At 42.6% G+C, this 24045-nt stretch overlaps 3 protein-coding genes across 8 annotated transcripts in view; 1 reads left to right on the top strand and 2 right to left on the bottom strand.

The window, feature by feature from the left end:
- Positions 1–68: 68 nt before the first annotated feature.
- On the top strand, positions 69–4263 carry trappc2l (trafficking protein particle complex subunit 2L). Its single transcript, XM_083550167.1, has 5 exons — positions 69–159; positions 1640–1812; positions 3626–3713; positions 3895–3974; positions 4083–4263. The coding sequence occupies exons 1-5, from the start codon at positions 127–129 to the stop codon at positions 4126–4128; spliced, it is 420 nt and encodes a 139-aa protein (XP_083406293.1). The 5' UTR covers positions 69–126; the 3' UTR covers positions 4129–4263.
- Positions 4243–11801, bottom strand: pabpn1l (PABPN1 like, cytoplasmic). 2 transcript variants are annotated; one of them, XM_083550162.1, is made up of 7 exons: positions 11318–11801; positions 8511–8625; positions 8200–8270; positions 7460–7566; positions 7285–7372; positions 5895–6034; positions 4243–4701 (listed from the first exon to the last, which is right to left on the bottom strand). In XM_083550162.1, exons 1-7 carry the CDS (start codon positions 11381–11383, stop codon positions 4662–4664), a joined length of 627 nt encoding a protein of 208 aa, XP_083406288.1. In that variant the 5' UTR covers positions 11384–11801; the 3' UTR covers positions 4243–4661. The 2 variants fall into 2 exon arrangements, with proteins under 2 accessions (XP_083406288.1, XP_083406289.1); XM_083550163.1 differs by having other exon boundaries at positions 8200–8267; positions 11318–11800.
- Positions 11802–16212: 4411 nt separating this feature from the next.
- The window catches only part of cbfa2t3 (CBFA2/RUNX1 partner transcriptional co-repressor 3), a 47517-nt gene continuing 39684 nt past the window's right edge, over positions 16213–24045 (bottom strand). For 3 of the 5 annotated variants that reach the window (XM_083550112.1, XM_083550110.1, XM_083550113.1), the window contains exons 10-12: positions 23513–23566; positions 22035–22225; positions 16213–21661 (exon numbers count right to left, since the gene is read on the bottom strand). In XM_083550112.1, coding sequence (XP_083406238.1) covers positions 21305–21661; positions 22035–22225; positions 23513–23566 — 602 coding nt within the window. In that variant the 3' untranslated portion in view covers positions 16213–21304. The remainder of the gene's footprint in view (positions 21662–22034; positions 22226–23512; positions 23567–24045) is intronic. The other 2 variants (XM_083550111.1, XM_083550114.1) reach the window with 1 other exon arrangement.

Genomic DNA, 24045 nt, shown 5'->3' with positions numbered 1-24045 from the left:
CACTATATTTACAACGAATACAATCTTTTCCAAAACAACCCTCTTTGCTATATTCTACTATAAAGAGTCACTTGAATACTTCCGCGCTGTCACGTGACCCGCTTTCCGGCCTGTCGCAATTCCAAGATGGCGGTGTGCGTAGCTGTCATAGCGAAAGAGGTAAACAATAAATAATGACTTTTACTTCTGTCTATCTCGCAATGCCAGTCGTGATTATGCGCCTGAAATCTGTAAAAATCTCAAATCTGTCTAACGTCATGTGGTGGTTTTAATTCATTAACGATCAGAGCTGTTTGTGTCAGTATATAAGGAAACTACAAAGGGTTTAATGTTCTCATGTTGTGCGACTCATTTGCATGTGATTCCACTGAGCTGGGATCCATTTTATCGCGTGGCTACATGTAATTTATTTTATATAATGTTTAAAGCAGTAGTAATGCATTAATGATCAGTGGTTGGTCGTTGAAAAGAAAAGTGATCAGCAAATGCTCATGGGAACAGTGGAGATCAATGATTGTTCATTGGAAAGATTTGTGATCAGTGATTTGTCATTTTCAACATTAGTGATAAGTGAATAGGTCATTAGGAACAGTGCTAATCAGTGATTGGTCATTAGGAACAGTGCTGTTCAGTGATTGGTCATTAGAAACAGTGCTGTTCAGTGATTGGTCATTATGATCAGTGCTGATCAGTGATTGGACGTTAGGAACTGTGCTGATAAGTGATTAGTCGTTAGGAACTGTGCTGATCAGTGATTGGTCGTTAGGAACTGTGCTGATCAGTGATTAGTCGTTAGGAACTCTGCCGATTAGTAATTGGTCATTGGGAACGTTAGTGATTGGACATTGGGAACAGTGCTGATCAGTGATTGGACATTGGGAACAATGTTGACCAGTGATTGAACATTGGGAACAGTGCTGGTCAGTGATTCGACATTGGGAACAGTGTTGATCAGTGATTGGACATTGGGAACAGTGCTGATCAGTAAATGGACATTGGGAACAGTGTTGATCATTGATTGGACATTGAAAACAGTGTTGATCAGTGATTGGACAGTGGGAACAGTGTAGATCAGTGATTGGTCGTTAGGAACGGTGCCGATTAGTAATTGGTCATTGGGAACGTTAGTGATTGGACATTGGGAACAGTGCTGATCAGTGATTCGACATTGGGAACAGTGTTGATCAGTGATTGGACATTGGGAACAGTGTTGATCAGTGATTGGACATTGGGAACAGTGCTGATCATTGATTGGACATTGGAAACAGTGTTGATCAGTGATTGGACAGTGGGAACAATGTAGATCAGTGATTGGTCGTTAGGAACAGTGCCGATTAGTAAATGGTCATTGGGAACACTGCTGATTGGTCATTGGGAACATTAGTGATCAGTGATTGGACATTGGGAACAGTTTTTATCAGTGATTGGACATTGGGAACAGTGTAGATCAGTGATTGGACATTGGGAACAGTGTAGATCAGTGACTGGTTGTTGGAAAGAGTAATGAAAAGTGATTGGTCGTTGGGAACAGTGGTGCTTAGTGATTGATTGGAATGATTGGAAATACAGGCTTGTCTAAATCCAGGCCTGACATTGTGATTAGTAACAATCACACCTGTGTTCTGTTTGTGTTTGGCAGAATTACCCTCTGTATATTCGGAGCGTTCCGACGCAGAACGAGCTGAAATTCCACTACACAGTGCACACTTCACTGGACGTGGTGGAGGAGAAGATCTCTGCAGTCGGGAAAGCGATGGCTGATCAGCGAGAGCTCTACCTGGGACTGCTCTACCCTACTGAGGACTATAAAGTGTATCCTTGTGATGAAATGTCTTCCAGCAGGTTCTGACTTCTTGCAGAAGATTTTTATACAAATTTTTTGTTTACATGTTTGTAAATAGTTGCCGAGTGTTTGTTCAGCGAACTTGATTTGCATTATAATACCCAGAAAGCAATTCTCCCCTTTTCAGCCAAGTGTTTTGATGTCTACATTAACGCCATTTGTCAGAGGCTCTCTTATCCAGATCGATTCCCAAAAGTGCTTCCTAACAGCAAGTGGAAGTTTGTTTTACCACCGAGATACCAAAACAAAGAAGAGTCTTAAAGCATGTCTTCCTTGTACCCTGAGAAATTTAGGGATTAGTGGAGCAGTAGTAGAGGATGAAGTGATGAGTAGAGCAGTGGTAGAGGATGGAGTGATGAGTGGAGCAGTGTTAGAGGAAGGAGGGATGAGTAAAGAAGTGGTAGAGGATGGAGGGATGAGTAGCGCAGTGGTAGAGGATGGAGTGATGAGTAGAGCAGTGGTAGAGGATGGAGGGATGAGTAAAGAAGTGGTATAGGATGGAGAGATGAGTGGAGCAGTGGTAGAGGATGGAGGGATAAGTGGAGCAGTGGTAGAGGATGGAGTAGGTCAGTGATAGAGGATGGAGGGATGAGTGGAGCAGAGGTAGAGGATGGAGTGATGAGTAAAGAAGTGGTATAGGATGGAGGGATGTGTAAAGAAGTGGTAAAGGATGGAGGGATGAGTGGACCAGTGGAAGAGGATGGAGGGATGAGTGGAGCAGTGGTAGAGGATGGAGGAGGTCAGTGATAGAGGATGGAGGGATGAGTGAAGCAGAGGTAGAGGATGGAGGGATGAGTGGAGCAGAGGTAGAGGATGGAGGAGGTCAGTGGTAGAGGATAGAGGGATGAGTGGAGCAGAGGTAGAGGATGGAGTGATGAGTAGAGCAGAGGTAGAGGTAGAGGATGGAGTGATGAGTAGAGCAGAGGTAGAGGATGGAGTGATGAGTAGAGCAGGGGTAGAGGATGGAGTGGTGAGTGGAGCAGTGATAGAGGATGGAGTGGTGAGTGGAGCAGTGATAGAGGATGGAGGGATGAGTGGAGCAGTGGTAGAGAATGGAGGGATGAGTGGAGCAGCGGTAGAGGATGGAGGGATGAGTGGAGCAGTGGTAGAGGATGGAGGGATGAGTGGAGCAATGGTAGAGGATGGAGGGATGAGTGGAGCAGAGGTAGAGGATGGAGTGATGAGTGGTGCAGTGGTAGAGGATGGAGGGATGAGGAGCAGTGATAGAGGATGGAGGGATGAGTGGAGGGTTAGATTGCTGGGGTGCTGGTCTGTTTTTGGTTTAGAATGTGATTGAGCAGCTCATTGATGGGAATGTTGTAGAGAAATCATGTTGGAGAACCTTAGAAGATGGTGAAGCTTCATTGCGGCTCATCTGCACAGGTCCGATGTCTTTCAGAGGCAGACCTGCTGGTTGGTTTAGTCATGGTTACTTCGAGATTTCATGGCGATCAGACAGTTGTGTGTAGAGATCTTGACATGGAGATGATTTTCCTGGATGGTCAGCAAGTTCAGTTTTGCTGGGATTAAGCTCCAGATGGTGAGCTGCCATCCATGGTGAGATATCTGCCAGACATGCTGAGATCCCAGAGTGTCTGTAAGGAAGGGGAAGATCAATAGATGAATCTCATCTTGATGGCTGTGGTTCTAAGATTCCAAAAATGTTGGTAGTCACCATGAACATGAGCTCAGCAAGTTAAACAGAAGCACGTCTTCTGAATCAGCTGAGGGTTTTGATGACTCTGGATCTGAAAGACCTTATGAGCTTAACTGAAGTATCAGGTACGGCTATGTGACGAACTCCAAAGTGAAGTTTGTGATCGTGGTGGACTCATCCAACACGTCGCTGAGAGACAACGAGATTCGGAGTGTAAGTGTGAAGTTCCTGGTGTTATATGCTCTCGTCCTTTCTGTGGCTCCTGAAGGCACTTCTATCAAAACCTCCAGATAGAAACAAATGTTTCCCCGTACATAGAAGATGTAATGACTGTTTTTTCTGACTCTTGAAATAAACCTCCAGCAGATACATTACTGTTTACTCATCTCCACAGATGTTCAGAAAATTGCACAACTCCTTCACAGATGTCATGTGCAATCCCTTCTACAACCCTGGAGATCCCATTCAGTCCAAGTAAGAACTCTGGAACATCAGATACTCATAACAATTTACAGCTTTAAATTTATTCTTTCTCTCCCTTCTTCTACTCGCCCTGTCTGTCCCCTCCCCCCTCCCCCCCAGGGTGTTTGACAGTACCGTGTCGGCCATGATGGTCCCGTCCTGTTAAAGCTGCGGGATTTGACTCTGCTGTACATACCGAATTCCACATGTTCCCGTTGTGTATATGTTTGCTGTATGTAGTCGAAGATTTTCAATGAATAAAAGTGATGTAATGCACCGATACAGGAAAGAGCAAAGAAAATTGTTTATTTATTCATTTTTTTTCCAGTCAACGATTTACATTAAACAACGAACAGAGATAGAAAAATTAGATAAAGAAAATACAGAATTACGAAGTGGATCCAGCCTCCCACCCAGCTCTTTTTTATTTACAGAAAGGACAATATATATATATATATAAAAAAAACAAACAAAAAAAAATAAAGGGATAAATAAAAATAATATCGGTGTAAATCAAGTCTCAGTCATTCAGGCTTTAAATCAGTCAGAAAAAAAAATATGCACGTAAAATGTAACTCTGATCATCGATGTGTAGACGGAGTCGGGTGAAGGCAGGAACGTAACAGCACTGAACTTCGGCACCCAGGAGTGCTCAGAAAAGAAAAATGATAATAAAACTAAAAGATTCTTTTCATTCTGTCAGTATGAAATGTACCACGGCTGAGCTCTTCCACTTCCCCTGAAACAAGAAATCAAATATTTCAGTATTTAGGAGATGTTTAGTCTGGAGTGAGAGATTTCTGATCATGTGATCATTTATAAAAACAAACAAATTAATGTATTGATAAACTAAACAACAACAATATTCAATACAATAATAATACAATGCAGGAAAGTGGTAGCTTCTTCTAAAACAGAAGGTTATAAGAACAATTTCCAGCACCATTAAACTACCACTGTTGGGCCCTTGAGCAAGGCCCTTAACCCTCAACTGTTCAGTGCATAAAGGTGGCTGGGGGAAAGAAAAAAAAAAAAAAAAAAAAGGCAGAAACATTATTTACAAAAACAGTAATAAATAAGGAGTTGACTGCATTGAGAGACCAATCACCGATCTGCATTCCCCCCCAGCAACCAATCACCGATCTGCATTCCCCCCCAGCAACCAATCACCGATCTGCATTCCCCCCCAGCAACCAATCACCGATCTGCATTCCCCCCCAGCAACCAATCACCGATCTGCATTCCCTCCCAGCAACCAATCACCGATCTGCATTCCCCCCAGCAACCAATCACCGATCTGCATTCCCCCCCAGCAACCAATCACCAATCTGCATTCCCCCCCAGCAACCAATCACCAATCTGCATTCCCCCCCAGCAACCAATCACCAATCTGCATTCCCCCCCAGCAACCAATCACTGAATCGCATTTTTCCCCAGCAACCAATCACCAAGGTGCATTTGCCTTAGTAACCAATCATTACTCTGCATCCCCCCCCCCCCACAAAGAATAAAGGAATAAAATAAAGATTTCACAATGGGCAAAAGTATCGGGACACCAGACTTTTCCTGGAGACACACAATTGTACAGGACACCTTTGGATGCAGTAGCATGATATTTTTGCTTTTCCAGAATCTTCTCTACATGGGTTGGAGTAGAAGACCTCCTGCTATAGAGCTCCAACTCGGTTGACTAATAAATGTGAACGATGACTGCACCCCAGGGCTTCTCACCTTCATCAGCAACTGACTTTACTGACACCCTTCTATCTGAAGGAGCACAAAATCTCCACAAAATCTAGTGGAACATCTTCCCAGAAGAGTGGATGTTCTTATACCTGCATATGGGGACTAAATGTGGAATGGGATGTTTAAAAAGTATAGAATCTTATGTTTAGGTGTCCACAAACTTGTCCAGCCGTGTGCATCACTGACCTGATAAAGCCGCGGAATCTGCCCTGGAAGCCGTTATGGAACCGGGAAGTGCGGACGCCTCTGCCCCGGAAACGCCCTCCTCGCACAAATCCTCGGTCTGTGCTGCTGATGCCGGGCATGTTGGTGCGTTTGGGTAAAACCTGCAGGGTTAAAATGATGGACTTCTGCTCAGTAGGTTGTGAGTTCAAATCCCAGCACCAGCAGGCTGGCAGTGATGGGCCCTTGAGCAAGGCCCTTAACCCTCAAATAATTTAATTGTAAGGCAAAATCAGTCAAAAAATGTGAAAAAAGCAAATAACGAAATTAAACAAATTGTCTGATTCACAATACACTGACAAAGAAATATAAAACAAACCTGCTTTTCATTTTTTTTTTTTCCTTACAGTTCATTATTATTATCATCATTTGTGATCAACATTTAAGTTGTTTACATTTTTAAAACAATAAAATGCATGCTTGGTTAAATATATAAAATAATATTTTATTAAATTGGATAAATCTAATTAACACAACACTTATATTGATTAAATTAATTAATCAATTAAATTGACATTTTATTTATTAAAAAATAATAATCTAATTAAATAGTTTACATGTTAGACCCCATTTATGTAATACAGACGTATTAGTACACATGCACCGAACTGAAAGATTTCGTTACGAATACATGCACCGCTACACCCCTAATCGAGGGAGTGATGAATAAAGGATTTAAGGAATTGTTTAATTAATGAATAAATTAATTGAATAATTAAACATCTCTTGTTTCTTAAATGCAGACATTTGTTAAAGTATGCTGAAATCAGTAGAACAGTTAGAGAATAGCTTTAGAAAATTAAATATTAAATAGAAAAAAATTAAATAAATAAATCTATTTCCCAAATGAGGTCTAACAAATGTAAACTATTTAATAAAATATTTCCATTTATTTAAATCAACAAAATTTGTGCCAATTTAATCAATTTAATAAAATGGTGTATCGCATTAATTTGATGCATTTAAATTAAAATGTTAACAATAAATGGGGGAAAATTTTTTTATTTTTTTTTAAAAGCAATTTTATGCATTTCTTCCCCGTAACGGCACTGAAATTGAACCGAACCGTGATTCAAAACCCGAGGTACTGTACTAATGTACTGAACTGGGTATTTTGTCTTCTTTTGCACCCTGTCTGTTTATTTCAGTCTGATATTTTCTATTTTAAATACTCCTCTTCTGCTATACTGAGAATATTTATCAGTTCCAAATAACTGGTGATCAAAATCAATAAAAAGTCAAAGCAGCTACAGATGATCACAACGACGATAAACAAGAAAAATAACCCTGTAAATTCTTTGTGCTCATTTCACCATCAGCTACGATAAAGCAGGTATTTACACTTCATCCTCACCTTAATGACTCGTCCCCTGAACAAGGTTTCATCCAAAGCCATTGCCATTCTCACAGACTCTCTGTCGGAGAACTCGATGTACGCAAACCTGGAAGCAGAACAGCAAAGTGGGTTGAATCAGACGATGCCTGGTGCCATGAATACAGAGCAATAACTCTAGAAGCTTCAGCCTCACCCTTTCGGATGACCGGTGAATTTGTCACACAGGATCGTGACCCTGTTGACGTGGCCGCAGCCGTTAAAGTAGATCTCCAGCTCGTCTGCGGTCGTCCCGTAATCCACCTGTTTCCGTTTCAAACAGAGCAACGAGATGTTTAGCATGAACTGCTTGTGTTTGGAGGAATAGTAATAGTGTGAATAATATCTAGAAAAAAATAATGTCCAGGTGTCCATGAGAGCCTCAGATTCTCAGGCTGACAGGAGTGGAACCACACCTACAGGTGCTTTTCAGCTCAACGCGGTTGTAAAGAGTGACTGTGTTACTATATCATTTAAACCAGTGTGCTCATTCTCCGATCTCGCTCATTTAACCCACCCGTTTTTTGGGTTGTTTTTTTTTTTGCACCATTCGTTTGGAAAAATCACAGCAAGTGTTTTGCAGTTTCCAGAAAAAAACCCCCACCAAACCCACTATACATTAAGCACCCCCATATAACCAAAAATGGTATGATCCTCGTTTCATAAAGCCTATGTGAAGATTCGACTGAGAACGGTAGTGAATTCAGACTCCTCCTATCGAAGCATTGAATTTTTCACCCCTAGTTTTTTATAAAATGATCCATATTTAATCCATAGTTATTTATCCACAGTTATGTACTTCCCATGATCGATCACTTTACTGGGAATGTATATAAAGCACAGGGTTTGTTTCACCATGTGGCATTTAAAATTATGGTAAAGAAAATCAGGGCTTACGTTCCCGACATAGACGGATCTGGTGTCAGCGTCTATCCTCTCCTCACGAGTCATGCTGTAGAAAAGACCTGCTGATACAAAGAGGTCATATAATCACCTGTAGACTCTGAACAGAGCCATTTAAACCAACAGGTCATAAAAAATATAAAACTCTTAAAAATGGGTGATGGAGATGTGAAGGTCAAGAAGAAGTGGTGGAGAAAGGCAACCTAATGATTTATCTGGTGGTTCCTTTCAGACCTGCCCAACTCAGAGCTGCGAGCAGGGTTTGGGAGGTGATGAGCACGTGGCTGTTCTCCGGCCGAGCTCACCTGTCTGTAGAGGGCCGTAGGAAAACGGCTTGTCTGAACAGTACTGCGCTTCCCGCAGCTTCTCTTCCTCCTCCTCCTCCATCTCCATCACTCGTGCCTTAATCGCTTCCAACTCCTGCAGGATAGAAAAACATTCAATAAAAAGAGCAAATTAAAATTACCACCAAATGGCACTTTGTCTATTGATTGGAAAGTAATAGAGCTATGGATGGAGCATGGACAGGGTTCCTCCACATTTTCATTTCAATATTCCAGACTCGAAAATTCAGACTTTCCTAAAGCGTTCGAAAACCATATTTAACATCTAAATTTTTTTAAACTAAAACCTTTGAAACTATAACATGTGTTGCGTTACAATCTCTGATGCATGTCAGAATCAAGCTGTACAGAAGCAGTCTAACATGAGCGTTATCTGATGTTTCAGCAATTTTCTGGGAAACGACTGCCAACGAAAGTCAAGATGCAGAACGTTTTTAGACGAAAATGCCATTTTTTTTATTTATCCGTATTAGTGTTGTGCCCGTTTTATAAAAAAATATTTACAAATTCTTAATTTTATGTTTTTGCGGTATGAGGACAGTGTGACAGCAGTGAAGTGTGCAGTAGGAACGACAGGCTGATTTAAGGTGTAGGTTGGATTGCATCAAGGATCGGCCCTGAGCCCTTTCCTGTTTGCCGTGGTGATGGACAGGTTGAAGGACGAGGTCAGACAGGAGTCTTCATGGACCATGATGTTTGCGGATGAAATTGTTATTTGTGGTGAGAGTAGAAAGCAGGTGGAGAAGATCCTGGACAGGTGGAGGTACACACTGGAGAGAAGGGGAATGAAAGTCAGTAAGAGTAAGACAGAGTACATGTGTGTGAATGAGAGGGAGGGAAGTGGAGGGGTGCAGTTGCAGGGAGAAGAGGTGGTGAAGGTGGAGGAGTTCAGGTACCTGGGGTCTACAGTGTAAAGTAATGGAGAGTGTGTTAGAGAAGTGAAGAAAAAAAAGAGTGCAGGCAGGGTGGAGAAGAGTGATAGCAGGAGTGATCAGGACAAGATAACAGAGCATGTGCTCTACACCCCCCCCCCCAATACTAATCCAAACCACGAAATTGTTCAAATCAAATTCCATACGTCTTTATACTTTTCCAAAATGCATAGAGTTACGCACGGCACGCACGGCGCACGCACGCACGGCGCACGCACGCACGGCGCACGCACGCACGGCGCACGCACGCACGGCGCACACACACACACACACACACACACACACACACACACACACACACACACACACACACACACACACACACACACACACACACACACACACACGGCCTCAGAACATTAAAGAAAAATAGAGTCAATTAAAGGGCTTCCAAAAACATTAATTCACTAATAGCAAAAAAATAAAGACATGAAATAAAAAACAATAGCTATAGAACCTCATAATCTACAATAACCTGAGATTTACACTTAATTCCAACCAAATCCATCCTGAAGCACATCAGCCCCCTGCGTGACCTTGCTGAAGAATCTAATGAACTCTGAGGAAGATATTTCTTGTAAAAATAAAGTCCAGAAACTGCATCGCTTCTTTTTCTAAAAAGACACCACATATATTCACTTACTGAAATTATTTCTTATAACAAAGTGTCGGACAGTAATGAAGTAAATGTAATGTGTTGCTGTAATTTTCTTTTCTTTTTTTTTACGCATCTGCATTTCACTGAAGTGTTTGCTTTTTACTGTAACTTCACTACATTTCAAAGTCAAAAAATTTACGTTTTACTCGACTTCAATCAGTGAAATCAGTCGTTCCTTTTTATTAATGAGGATAAAAACGTAACTGGTGAAACACGCAGCGAGTCACCAATCAGGATCGAGCGCACGCTCTGTTTTACACGTGTTCTGATCGGCGCTCGGTGCATCTACTGATCACCAACATACAGTTCAGCATCAGTTCAACATCCAGCAGAACATTTAGAGAGGAATAAATGATGAAGAAACTTCAGACTCGAACTCACCACCACACACGTGACCTCATTTACAGGATTTTTCTGACGTATTTGAAAAGAAGGTTTTGTGCTCATGATGATTGTAATAGAAATCAATCAGTGTTTGAGTCATTAATATCATTCTATTAATAGATCAGTGTGCTGAGAGTCACAATCGAGTCTTTACACAAAGTTTTAAGTGAAAGGAAATGATAATAGGAACATTATAGTCATAATAAATCAGTACTTTGGATACTGAAGTACATTTGAAGGCAAAAACTTTTGTACTTTTAACTCTAGTTAAGTTTAAATGGACTTTACTGGAGTGAGTGGATTTTTACTGTAACTCAACTACATGCTTTGTGTTCTTAATCCACCACTGATAAATAATCAGCTCTAACAGGGGATTTTTAATGGTGTTGATGGTTTTTTTAGTGGGATGTATGAAGGCCTACAAGAGTCTGGAGCTCTGGGGTCTGCTGAGGACCTTGTGCTGTTCACATTATTGGAATATTCAAACTGATGAGGACACGTGTGTAAAAGCCAAATACCACATGTGGAACATCTGTATGGAAATGGCAACTAATTAAATTAAGAAATGCATAATAGATAGAAGCTGGATTTATTTTACCTGCTAGAATGATGGAAAAGGAGACACTAAGACAGAAAAATGCTTCACGTTTGGGTCAAATGAAACCGTGTGTTTGTCAGCAGAGAAACTGGAGCATCAAGCAAACCAGAAGAAGCGCAGGTTTAAGCTGCTGAAAAAATGTTTTAAAGAGAAACGAATCGTTTTTATATCAGAATCCCTTCCACAATAAACTCACCGGGTCTTCAGAGAACTGACTTCCGGAGTTCAGAGCTCCTTTAATGTCGTACATTTGCTCCGCCATGTGAGCAGAAGATCCTGACCTTCACACCTTCACACCTTCTCAGCATGCAGCGTTCAGTGGCTCCTCTTCATCAGATCAGCTGGAAACCTCGTCCAAAATAAATTTACTGAACAATTCATAAGAACGTCCTGAAGAAGAGATTTCAACCCCAAACCCTGGAAACAGAGGCTCCTGCAGGAAGACCACGTCCGATTCTGCACCCCTCCTTAATTACTTAATAGGGGTCAGAGGTCACCTGGGCACATCCGTTTCAAGCGTGCGCTTTGGAGCAGAGGGTAGAGAGAAAACGGAGGCGGTTCCTTCCGGTAATGAGCTCACCTGCAGGTCACCTGTGTGTGAGAACACACTTTCAGAGTTCCCTCGGGCACAAATAATACACGACCAACCCCAGGCAGAAGAACGGATCTGCCACCATCATTAATTAAATACCCCGGGGCAGAAAAAGACCCGGATGAGACGTCACGCCGACACGGAGGGGGCGTGGCTTTTCGATTTAATCTTTATTATTATTATTATTATTATTTGATTTTCACGATTTTTAGTTTACTTCACAAATACAATGTTTTCTGTAGTATTTTAGCTCTATACCTATAAAAGCTATAAAAGCCTGTATAGATCGAGTTCCTGTGATGATTTTCTGGACTTCTTGGTCAGAAAGTGTTCATTCATTTTTCATTCCAATCCTGTCCTTCAGACCTGAGGTTTCAGATGATTATCATTCTACATCCTTTCTCCAGAAAAACTAAGTATTTTAGGGGCAGAGTGTTTCAGTGGGGACACTTTAGTGTGCACTTTTACTCATTTTGTAGTCGAAGTTATGACTCGAAAATACCGCCGTGTGACTCAAAGATTCCCACTCAAAAATATCCATGTGTCATCTGGTGATAATCGAATAAAAAAAGTAAAAAACATTTATATATAAATGAATGAATGAATTAATAAATCATTGGCCGATTGATCGCTTGATTGATTGGATAATTAATTATACCGATCGGATCAGATTGTATATAAAAAGCAAATTAATAAAAACATTTAGCTATGTAGGCATAACTACTTAAATTAGCTGCAACTTGGTTTCGAGATTTTGTTTCTTGGTTTTATTTTAAGAATAAAAGCCTGCATCCACAATGCCGGCGCTCGACCACGCCCCCTGCGACCACGACCCTGTGACCACGCCCACATTTACACCCACATACTGTATAGAAACTTTCAGCGTGTTCTAAACAAAATCCATACCTGTGATGTTACTGAAGATCTGGATGCACTTAGATATCTAGCAGAAATGTATTATTATTATTATTATTATTATTATTATTATTATTATTATTATTATTATTATTATTATTATTATTTGATTCTGAAGGAAGAGTACAGTAAGAGTGTAGTGGAGGTGAAGAGAGTTTCTGATAGGGTGATGATCGTGAAGGTGGAAGTTGAAGGGATGATGATAAATGTCATCAGTGCCTATGCTCCACAAGTTGGCTGTGAGATGGAGGAGAAGGAAAGATTCTGGAGTGAATTAGATGAAGTGGTAGATGGTGTACCTAGGAAAGAACGATTGGTGATTGGGGCAGACTTTAATGGGCATGTAGGTGAAGGGAACAGAGGTGATGAGGAGGTGATGGGTAGGTATGGTTTTAAGGAGAGGAATGTGGAAGGGCAGATGGTGGTAGATTTTGCTAAAAGGATGGAAATGGCAGTGGTGAACACGTATTTTAAGAAGAAGGAGGATCATAGGGTGACGTATAAGAGTGGAGGAAGGTGCACACAGGTGGATTATCTTCTGTGTAGGAGATGCAACCTGAAGGAGATTGGAGACTGTAAGGTGTTGGCGGGGGACAGTGTAGCTAGACAGCATCGAATGGTGGTCTGTAGGATGGTTTTGGAGGCGAAAAAGAAGAGGAGGAAAGTAAGGTTTGAAAGAAGAATAAGATGGTGGAAACTGAAGGAGGAAGAGTGTAGTGTGAGGTTCAGGGAAGAGGTCAGACAGGGGCTCGGTGGAGGTGAAGAGGTGCCGGATGATTGGGCAACTACTGCAGGAGTGATGAGGGAGGCAGCTAGAAAAGTACTTGGGGTGACATCTGGAAATAGAAAGCAAGACAAGGAGACGTGGTGGTGGAATGAGGAAGTGCAGGAGAGCATTAGGGGGAAGAGGTTGGCAAAACAGAAGTGGGATCGACAGAGTGATGAGAAAAGTAGGCAGGAGTACAAGGAGATGCGGCAGCAGGTTAAAAGGGATGTGGCGAAAGCCAAGGAAAAGGCATATGAGGAACTGTATAAGAGGTTGGACACTAAGGAAGGAGAAAAGGATTTATACCGATTGGCCAAGCAGAGGGACCGAGCTGGGAAGGATGTACTGCAAGTTAGAGCAATAAAGGATGGAGAGGGAAATGTGTTGACTAGTGAGGAAAGTGTGTTGAGAAGATGGAGGGAGTATTTTGAGCAGCTGATGAATGAGGAAAATCAGAGAGAGAGAAGGTTGGAGAATGTGGAGTTGGTGAAGCAGGATGTAGATAGGATTAGTAAGGAGGAAGTGAGAGCAGCGATTAAGAGGATGAAGAATGGAAAGTCGGTTGGACCAGATGACATACCGGTAGAAGCGTGGAGATGTTTAGGAGAGATGGCAGTGGAGTTTTTAACCAGATTGTTTAACAGGATTCTGGAAGGGGAGAGGATGCCTGAGGAATGGAGAAGGAGTGTGCTGGTACCGATCTTTAAGCATAAGGGAGATGTGCAAACCTGCAGTAACTACAGGGGAATTAAGTTGATCAGTCACACCATGAAGTTATGGGAAAGAGTAGTGGAAGCCAGGCTGAGAGAAGAGGTGACCATCTGTGAGCAACAGTATGGTTTCATGCCGAGGAAGAGCACCACAGATGCCTTATTTGCTTTGAGGATGTTGATGGAGAAGTATAGAGAAGGACAGAAGGAGCTGCATTGTGTATTTGTGGATTTAGAGAAAGCGTACGACAGGGTGCCGAGAGAGGAGTTGTGGTATTGTATGAGGAAGTCAGGTGTGTCAGAGAAGTATGTGAGGGTGGTGCAGGACATGTATGAGGACAGTGTGACGGCAGTAAAGTGTGCAGTAGGTACGACAGACTGGTTCAGGGTGAAGGTTGGACTACATCAAGGATCGGCCCTGAGCCCTTTCCTGTTTGCAGTGGTGATGGACAGGTTGACGGACGAGGTCAGACAGGAGTCTCCCTGGACTATGATGTTTGCAGATGATATTGTGATTTGTGGTGAGAGTAGAGAGCAGGTTGAGAAGAGACTGGAGAGGTGGAGATATGTGCTGGAGAGAAGGGGAATGAAAGTCAGTAGGAGTAAGACAGAGTACATGTGTGTGAATGAGAGGGAGGGCAGTGGAGTGATGCGGTTGCAGGGTGAAGAGGTGAAGAAGGTGGAGGAGTTCAGGTACCTGGGGTCAACAGTGCAAAGTAATGGAGAGTGTGTTAGGGAAGTAAAGAAAAGAGTGCAGGCAGGGTGGAGTGGGTGGAGAAGAGTGACAGGAGTGATTTGTGATAGAAGAGTATCTGCAAGAATGAAAGGGAAAGTTTATAGGACTGTGGTGAGACCTGCGATGTTGTATGGATTAGAGACAGTGGCATTGAGTAAAAGACAGGAGGTGGAGCTGGAGGTAGCAGAGCTGAAGATGTTGAGGTTTTCGTTGGGAGTGACGAGGATGGACAAGATTAGAAATGAGTTTATTAGAGGGACAGCACATGTAGGATGTTGTGGTGACAAGGTGAGGGAGGCGAGATTGAGATGGTTTGGACATGTGCAGAGAAGGGACATGAATTATATTGGTAGAAAAATGCTGAAGATGGAGCCACCAGGTAGGAGGAAAAGAGGAAGGCCAAGGAGGAGGTTCATGGATGTGGTGAGGGAAGACATGCAGGTAGTTGGTGTAAAAGAGGCAGATATAGAGGACAGGGTGGTATGGAGACGGATGATCCGCTGTGGCGACCCCTAATGGGAGCAGCCGAAAGAAGAAGAAGAAGATTATTATTATTATTATTATGTATTGCTCATCTGAAGGGGGTTTGGTGGTTCTCATTGTGTCCATCTGGGTTTCCACCAGGTGCCTTGCTTGAACAAACCTTTCCATCAAACATGTCAGTAGACAAACTTGTGATGCTAAATTGTGAATTATAAAGGTTTGTGTGTGTGTGTGTGTGTGTGTGTGTGTGTGTGTGTGTGTGTTGAACTGTGATGAGTGTATTCCCAGGATAAACTCTAGATTTATGCCAGATCCATAAGAACTTGTATCTTTGTACAATACAGTACAATAAATCATTATATACCAGTACTAAAATAAATATAGTGTTTTTTTCCTGTAGTCCTTTCTTGAGCTACACATGATCCTAAGATACCACTGATCCAGTCCAGTGCTCTCTGGACCTGCCTGAATCCTCCATCCTGATGCCTGGATAGAGTTCTCTTTAATTGGACAATGCTTCTTCAGATGGCTCTAACATGGATTCAGGATGGACATTAAATTACAGTGGATGGTAAACACCATGAAGGTCGATTCCGACTGTAATTATAAGACCAGAAAACCAGGACTACATCTGCCACGAATGAAGTTCCATCAGTGAACAGTTGAAACCTTAACAATGATATCGAGGATGGGTTCCTGTGAGACTCTGGTTCCTCTCAAGGTTTCTTCCTCATGAAGTCTTAAGGAGATTATTTTCTCTCCAACGTCATCTCGCTCATAATTAAAAATGCATAATCTCAATCTATTTATTTCTGAGAAGCTGCTTTGTGAGAAGCCGTTAAAAGATCTCACACCATCAGTGCAGGAAATGAAGGACACGCAACCAGCCATGGTTCATATTTTTTTAATTACACAGATACATATCTCAACACAGACAATAACCTGATTTAGAATGTTTACAGCGTCACATATTCAACGAAGCGCACAGTAAAAGGGGTAAAGAGTGGGGCAACATGGGTGAGAGGAAGAAGAAGAGGAGGAGGAAGAGGAGGAGAGCATGCAAGAGAAAGAAATCCAAACTTCTCCTGGTACAGTTTACTTCATCTAGAGACTGATAGCAGGAAGAAAAAAAAAAAAGTTCTTCATCACACCAACCTTTTTCCTACAGAAACAATGTTCTCTTTTCTGTAACAATGTATTGCACAATACAGTAAATAATGCTTCCCTAAACATGTCCCTCCATCTTTAGGTATTCTTTTTTTTTACAAAAAACAAACAAAAAATAAAAGTCTCTAGCTATTTTTTAGCATTAGGGAGATCAAGCATCCGTTCCAGCTTTGCTAGCAATAGCGCCTTGTTAGCATCTTGTTACATTACAACAGGAGGAACTATGAGCTGTGGATGTCCACCAATAAAAGGCTTCTGGTTTAAAGTCCAAAAAGCTTTTGATCACGTGCATTTTTTCCCCCCGAGCAAAATATTCCCCTTGTCCCCTTTACAGATGGTGGGATTAAAGCAGAAAGAAAAAAGGGATCGAAAAAAAAAAAAAGCCCTCGTTAAATTAGATCGTTTGCAAACTGTATAGAAATGTTTCAGATTTTAGTCCTACAAAGATCATGTGACTTCACAGGTTTGTTTTAAAGGGTGGATTTTGTTCACAATCAGATATTTTCAGCCCTAAATGTTCCCCAGCCTCAAAAAAAGAAGCGTTTAAATATATATATATATAATATTACAATATATGGGCAAAAGTATTGGCACACCCGAATTTGTTCCAGTTGTATGTACATCTTTACCACACACACATTTGTGTAGAACGTCTTTGGATGCGGTCTCTCGGCTTAAAAAAATTAGGAAACGCAGACCTGTTCAACGCCCCTGTGCACAAAGCCAAAACATCTCCGTGAAGAACTGCTTGACATGGGGTTGGAAGATGTGGAAGAACTTCCTGCTATAGAGCTAGAACATGATGAGTGTGAATGCTGACTCCACCCCAGGCCTACTCACCCCACCTACATCAATACCTGACCTTACTAACACCATTGTGGCTCTGAAGATCAAGTGGAACATCTCCCCAGAAGAGTAGAAGATAGTATTGGGACTGGATGTGGAAGGGGATGTTCAATAGGATTTACATACCAATCTTTTGCTCAGGTGTCCATGAACTTTTGTCCATATAGTGTATATATAGTATAATATAAATAGTAGAAGATACATCAGAAAGCTCTTTCCTTTTGGTTCAGCTTTGGTTGGAGACAAATCATATTTTAGGGCTTTATATGACTGAAGTGTGGTCTAAACAGACATGTAAAGCATAAAAGATGTGTGAAATTTGTGTGTGTGTGTGTGTGTGTGTGTGTGTGTGTGTGTGTGTGTATATCCTCCGCCTTTGTTTTCCTTGTTATAAAGATTAAAGCTCTAAAATATTCAAGTTTTGCACAGCGAGATCATGGATAGGAAGCTTCTGACGCTCGGGAACACACCGAACACACCGGACGTCCTCGAGCGAAGTCGGCCGATGCTTTACACGTGCCCATATCGTGATAACTGCGTAAAGGTTTGTCAGTATTTACAACGTGGTAAGGCTTACGTTTTAAAAAGACAAAAACACGTGTACTTCCACAACGGGGGGGCGTGCAGATCATTACTTCTCCTGTTATAAAAAAGAATCCATGTGGATTATTATATTGTATAGAATTTGGGCACATGCCTTGCTGTGTCTCTGTATAAAGGTACCAGGACATCCAGTTCAGCATGCTGTCTTGGAGGGTGTGTGTGTGTGTGTGTGTGTGTGTGTGCTGGTTATATTTTTAACACTTTGGATCAGGGGTGTGTACCAGCTTATGTTCAAGAGGCTGCGATTCACCAGCATGCACATGTGCTTTGGTCTGTTTTTTTTGGGACGAGTATGGGATATGTTAGTTCAGGATTTCCTGGAAAGTTTGCTCTCTATTTTCTCATTTTGATGGAATAAAGTGAATTGGTATGCGTCTCAAAACAACACAAACGGTGCATCGCTACTATGGCAACTAATGATGCGTATATGATCCTTTGTAGATCTTAAAAATGGCAGACGTTCTGATATAAATCTCTTTTATAATGTCTGATCCGTAGACCTCGTCTGGCGCAGGGTTTGAACGTCTGTTAGTGGACACGGATCTCTGAACACGTGTCGATCTGACAGTTGTAGGACGGGAGGTAGCTAATGAGGGGCGGGAAGGCCGAGGATAAACGAACCGGGGGAGGGAGGGGGGAGACCTGTTGTTGGAGGAGGATTTGATGAGAACCACATGGAGCTCTGGTGTCCTGCTTCATCATACACAGGTGCTAAACTAGAAACAGGTGAAGGACTCTTAATATATATTAATTTAGAAATAAGAAAATAGATCATTCGGTGCATTTTTTCAATGCACTGGATTTAAATAAAAAAAATAAAAAAAAGATAAACAGCACAAGACGCCAAGCAAGAAAACCTTCAAGTGTGCTCCATGTTAGAGGTATGACACGTGGACAGGACGTCTGAGTGCACAAAACGTTTAAATCAGTTCGCATTCGAAGGGCAATTTTGCTCATCGCGTCGTTCATTAAAAGTCCTTCAACGCTCTGAGGTGTGTTCGCGTCTCAATACATGTGAAGGGAAAGCTGACGACTCTAAAGCACAAGGAAAAAAAAACGGACCGGAGAAATGAAAGTGGCGTGATTATCGACGTCGGAGGTTCAGGACAAAAGCGTCTGAAAATCAACAGGAAGTGACGTCAAACTTCGTTACTTCGTTTTCACCTCCAGGTCCTGATTTTGCAGACGCACCAACGATGTCGTATAAGCGAAGATCATATTTTTATCTTAAGCCCCGCCCTTTTCACTAACTTCCTGCGATTCGGCAAAATCAGGACCGTCACCTACCTCTACAGATTACAAGATATACAGCGAGTAAAACAGACGCGATGAAAAAGCATGGGTCTGAACGAGTAATTACAATTGCTTCGATTTGGAAAAGAACTGAGAAACGATTCGAAGACATTATACTTTGTTATTTGGCAAACACATTTTTTTTGGACCTCTCACTTTTTTTTTTAAATACTATATACATTCACATTAAGTTATGGTTGTTATTTTAAATAGATTTTTTTACGTAGATTTTATATTAAAAGGTACCCTACGGGTGGTTTCTGAGGTTCCGTTCAGTAGCTGAATTCTCTTCTCATATTGCACCTCCGTCCTCTCGCTGTCTCCAAACACCAGCCATGTTCGCTCGACACATTTCTCCCCCTCAGAAAAAAAAAACAAAAACGTTTTTACATGTAGCCGGACCCCAAAAAAATAAAAAAATTAAAAAGAAATAACGAGACGAACAAACGAAAAAAATATAATAATAAATATTCAGGCAGAGAGTCAGAGAGACATCAGAGACAGAGACATCGAGAACCAGAATGCAGTATCTACACATTTCATCCCTTCTTAGATATCTTCTCAGAGGGGACCGAGACGAGAAGTGAGAAGAAAGTAAAAAAAAAACCAAAAATAAAAAAGATGATAGATAGATAGATAGATAGATAGATAGATAGATAGATAGATAGATAGATAGATAGATAGATAGATAGATAGATAGATAGATAGATAGATAGATAGAGAACTCGAGTCCACAACGCTTTTTATGATTTTTTTTTTTCATGCTTTGGAAAAAAAAAAACGAGGGAAAGTTCGGTGTAAAATTGGGAGAACAAAATGACAAGAGAATTGCTTCAAAAGGCTCGCCCTTAGAGGGCGTTGTTCTCGTGCAGACGTTCTCGGGGCTTTTCGAGGGCTTTGCGGGGTATGTTTGCCGTTCCGAGCGCCTTTCGAGGCCAAGTCCATTTCCGTGCGCGGTGTTTGGTCCGCTCGTCCTCGCCGCAGACACGTCTTTCCCGCTTTGAGCGGACGGCGTGTCCCTTCACCGCGTTCCTCAGGGTCGGAGCAGAGGATTGCGGGAGACTGAGTCAGGAAAAGAGGGCAGGGCACAGTGAGAGGAATGAGGCAGGGATTGAATTTGTCCTTTTTTTCCCCCTTGCTGCCTCTACCACAAACTCGGGTTTGAGGAGGTTTTTTTTTTTTGCGTCATTCGCGTTTGGTTAAAAGACGAGTGCTTCTCCGTGAAACTTTGGCAGTGTATTAAAAAGGTTTGGATCACGTTCTTTTTTTTTGTGTGTGTCTTTCTTTTGGGTTCACGTCGGAACAGAGAGGTGAGTCCGGTGTAGGTTTTTCTTGGCTCGCTAGCAAGGTAGTTATCAGGTCTTTATTCTTTTTATTAGAATTATTATTATTATTTATTATTATTAGCATCATTATTTTTGGATTTTCTTGTTAAAGCCAGAAACAAACCGGTGAAAGAAGATCGTTCATGGTTTGAAGAACGGAGCGCTGGGATACGGGAAGGAAAGTCTGTCTGTCTGTATGTCTGTCTGTATGTCCATCCATTTGTACAAACCCAGACCAGGACAGAAGAACCAAAGTGTGTGTGTGTGTGTTGTGTGTGTGTGTGTGTGTGTGTGTGTCAGAATGGCAGAAGGAATCGAACTCCTGTATTCAAGCTTCTCTGAAGAAAGAGGACAGAGTGTAGTCAGGTGTCTCCATGCTGACTGTATACATATATACACATATCCAGGGCTTAAATGATTCCTAAAGCCGAACTTGAATTTCTTTCTTTCTGCCTTGTTTTTAACAGTGCACAAAAATCGCTGACTTTCGCTATCAAGTCCAAACCCTTTCCAATGTTAATAAATATAGAGCTAGGGTTGAATAAATGAGAGCATCAGGTAGTCGAGAACAAGAAGAGGATGAAGAAGAAGAAGAAGAAGAAGAAGAAGAAGTGAGGAACTCGTAGATGTGGGAAGAAGTGCGAGAAACATTTCTCATCTTCTTTTGGGTGCAGGTGCAGCAGCAGCAGCAGCGTTAGCGTCAGCGTTAGCAGTGAGTGTGTCGCTCGTGGACTTTGGGGTTAGAGGTCAGCGGGAGGAGGAGTCCAGCAGGGCAGGTGTGGCAGGGGTGGTGGAACGTGACACACTGCTGGAGCTGCTGTCTTTGGGGCTTCCTGCACCGCCAGCCTGGCCCACCAGAGACAGAGGGCCCGGAGTGGTGCTCTCAGAGTGCATGGGCGGAGCGCTGGAGGACGAGGACGACGAGGTCAAAGAAGAAGGAGTTCCCAGAGGAACACTGGAACCTCCGGGTAGCCCCTGCAGCGTCTGTCCGCACACGTGGTGGTGTTTCTCCCAGTCCTTGTGCTGGCAGAAGGAGCCGCAGTAGCGCGCCGTGTTACAGCCACTGCACGTCTCGCTCGCTTTGCGGCCGCAGTTCCAGCAACTCTGCAATAACACAGGGAGAAGTGTGTGTGTAAGCATGGACGATATATCAGTGCAAGAACAGCTCCTCACAAAGCCGCACAGTTCTACAGTCAGGGGTTTCACCATCACCGTCAGATCATTTCTACCCTCAGCGAGCAGGACATAAAGCAGAAGAATGTCAGATAAAAGGAACAAAGTGATGGCGAGAGTCTCGATGAGTGTCAGATGCCTTCTTCATCTAACACACACTTACTCAGGCGCTCTTCATCACATTTGTATGAGCTATTTTGAGAACGGTGAAGGGTGTGAGTGGTCATGAAATGGGTGGTGGAGCTCGCTATGATCTACAGGCAGAAAGTGGCCGAGCTGATTGTGTAAAGAACGAGAGACCCACCTCACTGGAGTCCTCTTGCTGGTTGATGACGGACAGCGCGTCCTCCGAGGCCTGTCTCTTGGCCTCCGCTAGCGCTCGCTCCATCTTGGAGCGTTCGGCTGAAATCATCTCGTGAGCTTTTCTCTCAGCGTCAGACACGGCCTTCTGCAGCTCAGACATGGCCTGCCTCTTCACCTCGTTCACCGCCTCCTCTGGGATAGGGAGGAACAAACCCAGACAGAAAGACACATTAGCCCCTTTAGAGATCTCCTCCGTTCTCCTCCCCATTCCTTACTGTGCATGTTTTATCATTCCGAACAGATGCACATCATCCAAGATTTAAAACGTTCTGTCGGAATAAAAACCCGCGTTAAATAATTACGATAAAAACCCGGCAGGTGTTCGCTCACTTTGTCCGCGAACTTGTCTACGAACTGAGTTTTCAGTGCTGACTGATGTTCCTCAGGTGGGACAGATAAGAGGGAACTCCCACGTCGAACAGACCAGAAAAAGCGAGGACGCTCTGCTCACTCTCGGGCTTTCTCTGTTCTACAAACGCCATCGTGTGTGAGTGAGCGGTGTGCGAGGGTGTTTTTTAGGACAGGCAGGTGTTTATGGTTGAAAATAGAAGCCTGGTTTATTAGGGGCACGTATATATCACTGCTCACGCCTGCCATAATCGCTCTAACATACTCTATATTTTAGCTCGGAGACAAGCGGCCTCGTGCTCGGGATGCCATATGGTGGAAGGCTGTGACCGAGTGTGCTTCTTATTGCAGTCAGGGAACAGATATACACTGTATAATGTGTGCAGATGCTGTACTGCATGATCTAATTAACATCCTACAACCCTCTGTGTTACTGATCAGAAGATCAGGGGGTTCAAGCCCTGGTATTGCCAAGCTGCCACTCTTGGGCCCTTGAGCAAGGCCTTTAATCCTTTGTTTTCAAGGGGTGCTGTATCATGTCTGACCCCACTTTCCTAACATCGGTGGGATATGGGGAAAAAATTATCATACTGAATGGTCACTTTTGATTTGGTTACTGACGTGTTTTTTCGGATGAAATGTCCCGACATTTTCGAGCCCATGTTTTCAGAGAAAGTACAGTACACAGCCATTTAACCAATTTATGAAGAAATCAATCAATCAATCAATCAATCAATCAATAAAATGAATAAAAGCACAATTTTTAATTCTTTTTTTGTCACAAATTCTCATTATGTTCATTATCCATAAGTGAGAATTAAATAAAAGCCACTAACCGACCAATCATAGGGCTCGCTAAAAAACCTTCTATGTCCCAGATATGTTTTATAAAAGGGGTTTCTCTGTATTTAAACAAAGAATGAGATGTCTTTCTTAATCTTCCAAATGGCTAATTACATAGAAACACACACACACACACACACACACACACACACACACACACACACACACACACACACACACACACACGCTTATAGCTTAGCAGTAAGCTATAAGGGTGCTGTTACTCACCCTGTTTGTTGTGTAGTTGCTTTATTGCTGGGGAGAGCGGGATGCTGGGGGCACCTGCGTGAAAAACAACTGCAATTAAAAGGGCTTTGGGAAAAAAACAGTGCAAATGCAGCACACACATCTGGCAGCAGCAGCAGCAGCAGCAGCGAGCCCCTTCCTGAGACAGCGGGTTTCAGCAGCTGCACCGCTCCAGTGGTGCATCACATCACCAACATTACCAACATCACTATCATCATGTGGGCTTCTATGTATTTACGTCAGTATGAAAATACTTCCTACCCTCAGGAAAACCTGGTGGTGTTTATGGAGGACGATGGGGAGGAGCGAACAGGAACCATCGGTGGCATCACCGCCGATATTAAGGATTATATAAACACTAGTAATGGATGGAGTCTAAGAATCCAATGAAACACGACGTAAGTCCTATCAGCTGCTAGTCGGAAAAGCAGTAGAGCTTCGATTCCTTCCTTCACCCAGCTCCAGATCTTATCTCCTGCTTAGCTCCTGCTTCCCCTGCACTCACTCCCTGTGGC

This window comes from Silurus aristotelis (assembly GCF_946808225.1).
Source record: "Silurus aristotelis genome assembly, chromosome: 9".
NCBI lineage: Eukaryota > Metazoa > Chordata > Actinopteri > Siluriformes > Siluridae > Silurus > Silurus aristotelis.
The sequence above is the reverse complement of the archived record's forward strand: the minus strand, read 5'-3'. Positions and strand labels throughout refer to the sequence as shown.

What these genes read in the sequence shown, in the direction of transcription:
- pabpn1l (XM_083550162.1), bottom strand. Translation starts at nt 11,383, where the DNA reads ATGGCGGAGCAAATGTACGACATTAAAGGAGCTCTGAACTCCGGAAGT. An exon ending in GTCAGTTCTCTGAAGACCCG is followed by an intron (nt 8,626 to 11,317) that starts GTGAGTTTATTG and finishes TCTATCCTGCAG; the next exon opens with GAGTTGGAAGCGATTAAGGC. An exon ending in TCAGGGGACGAGTCATTAAG is followed by an intron (nt 6,035 to 7,284) that starts GTGAGGATGAAG and finishes TTAACCCTGCAG; the next exon opens with GTTTTACCCAAACGCACCAA.
- trappc2l (XM_083550167.1), top strand. Translation starts at nt 127, where the DNA reads ATGGCGGTGTGCGTAGCTGTCATAGCGAAAGAG. An exon ending in GAGACAACGAGATTCGGAGT is followed by an intron (nt 3,714 to 3,894) that starts GTAAGTGTGAAG and finishes TCATCTCCACAG; the next exon opens with ATGTTCAGAAAATTGCACAA. An exon ending in GGAGATCCCATTCAGTCCAA is followed by an intron (nt 3,975 to 4,082) that starts GTAAGAACTCTG and finishes CCTCCCCCCCAG; the next exon opens with GGTGTTTGACAGTACCGTGT.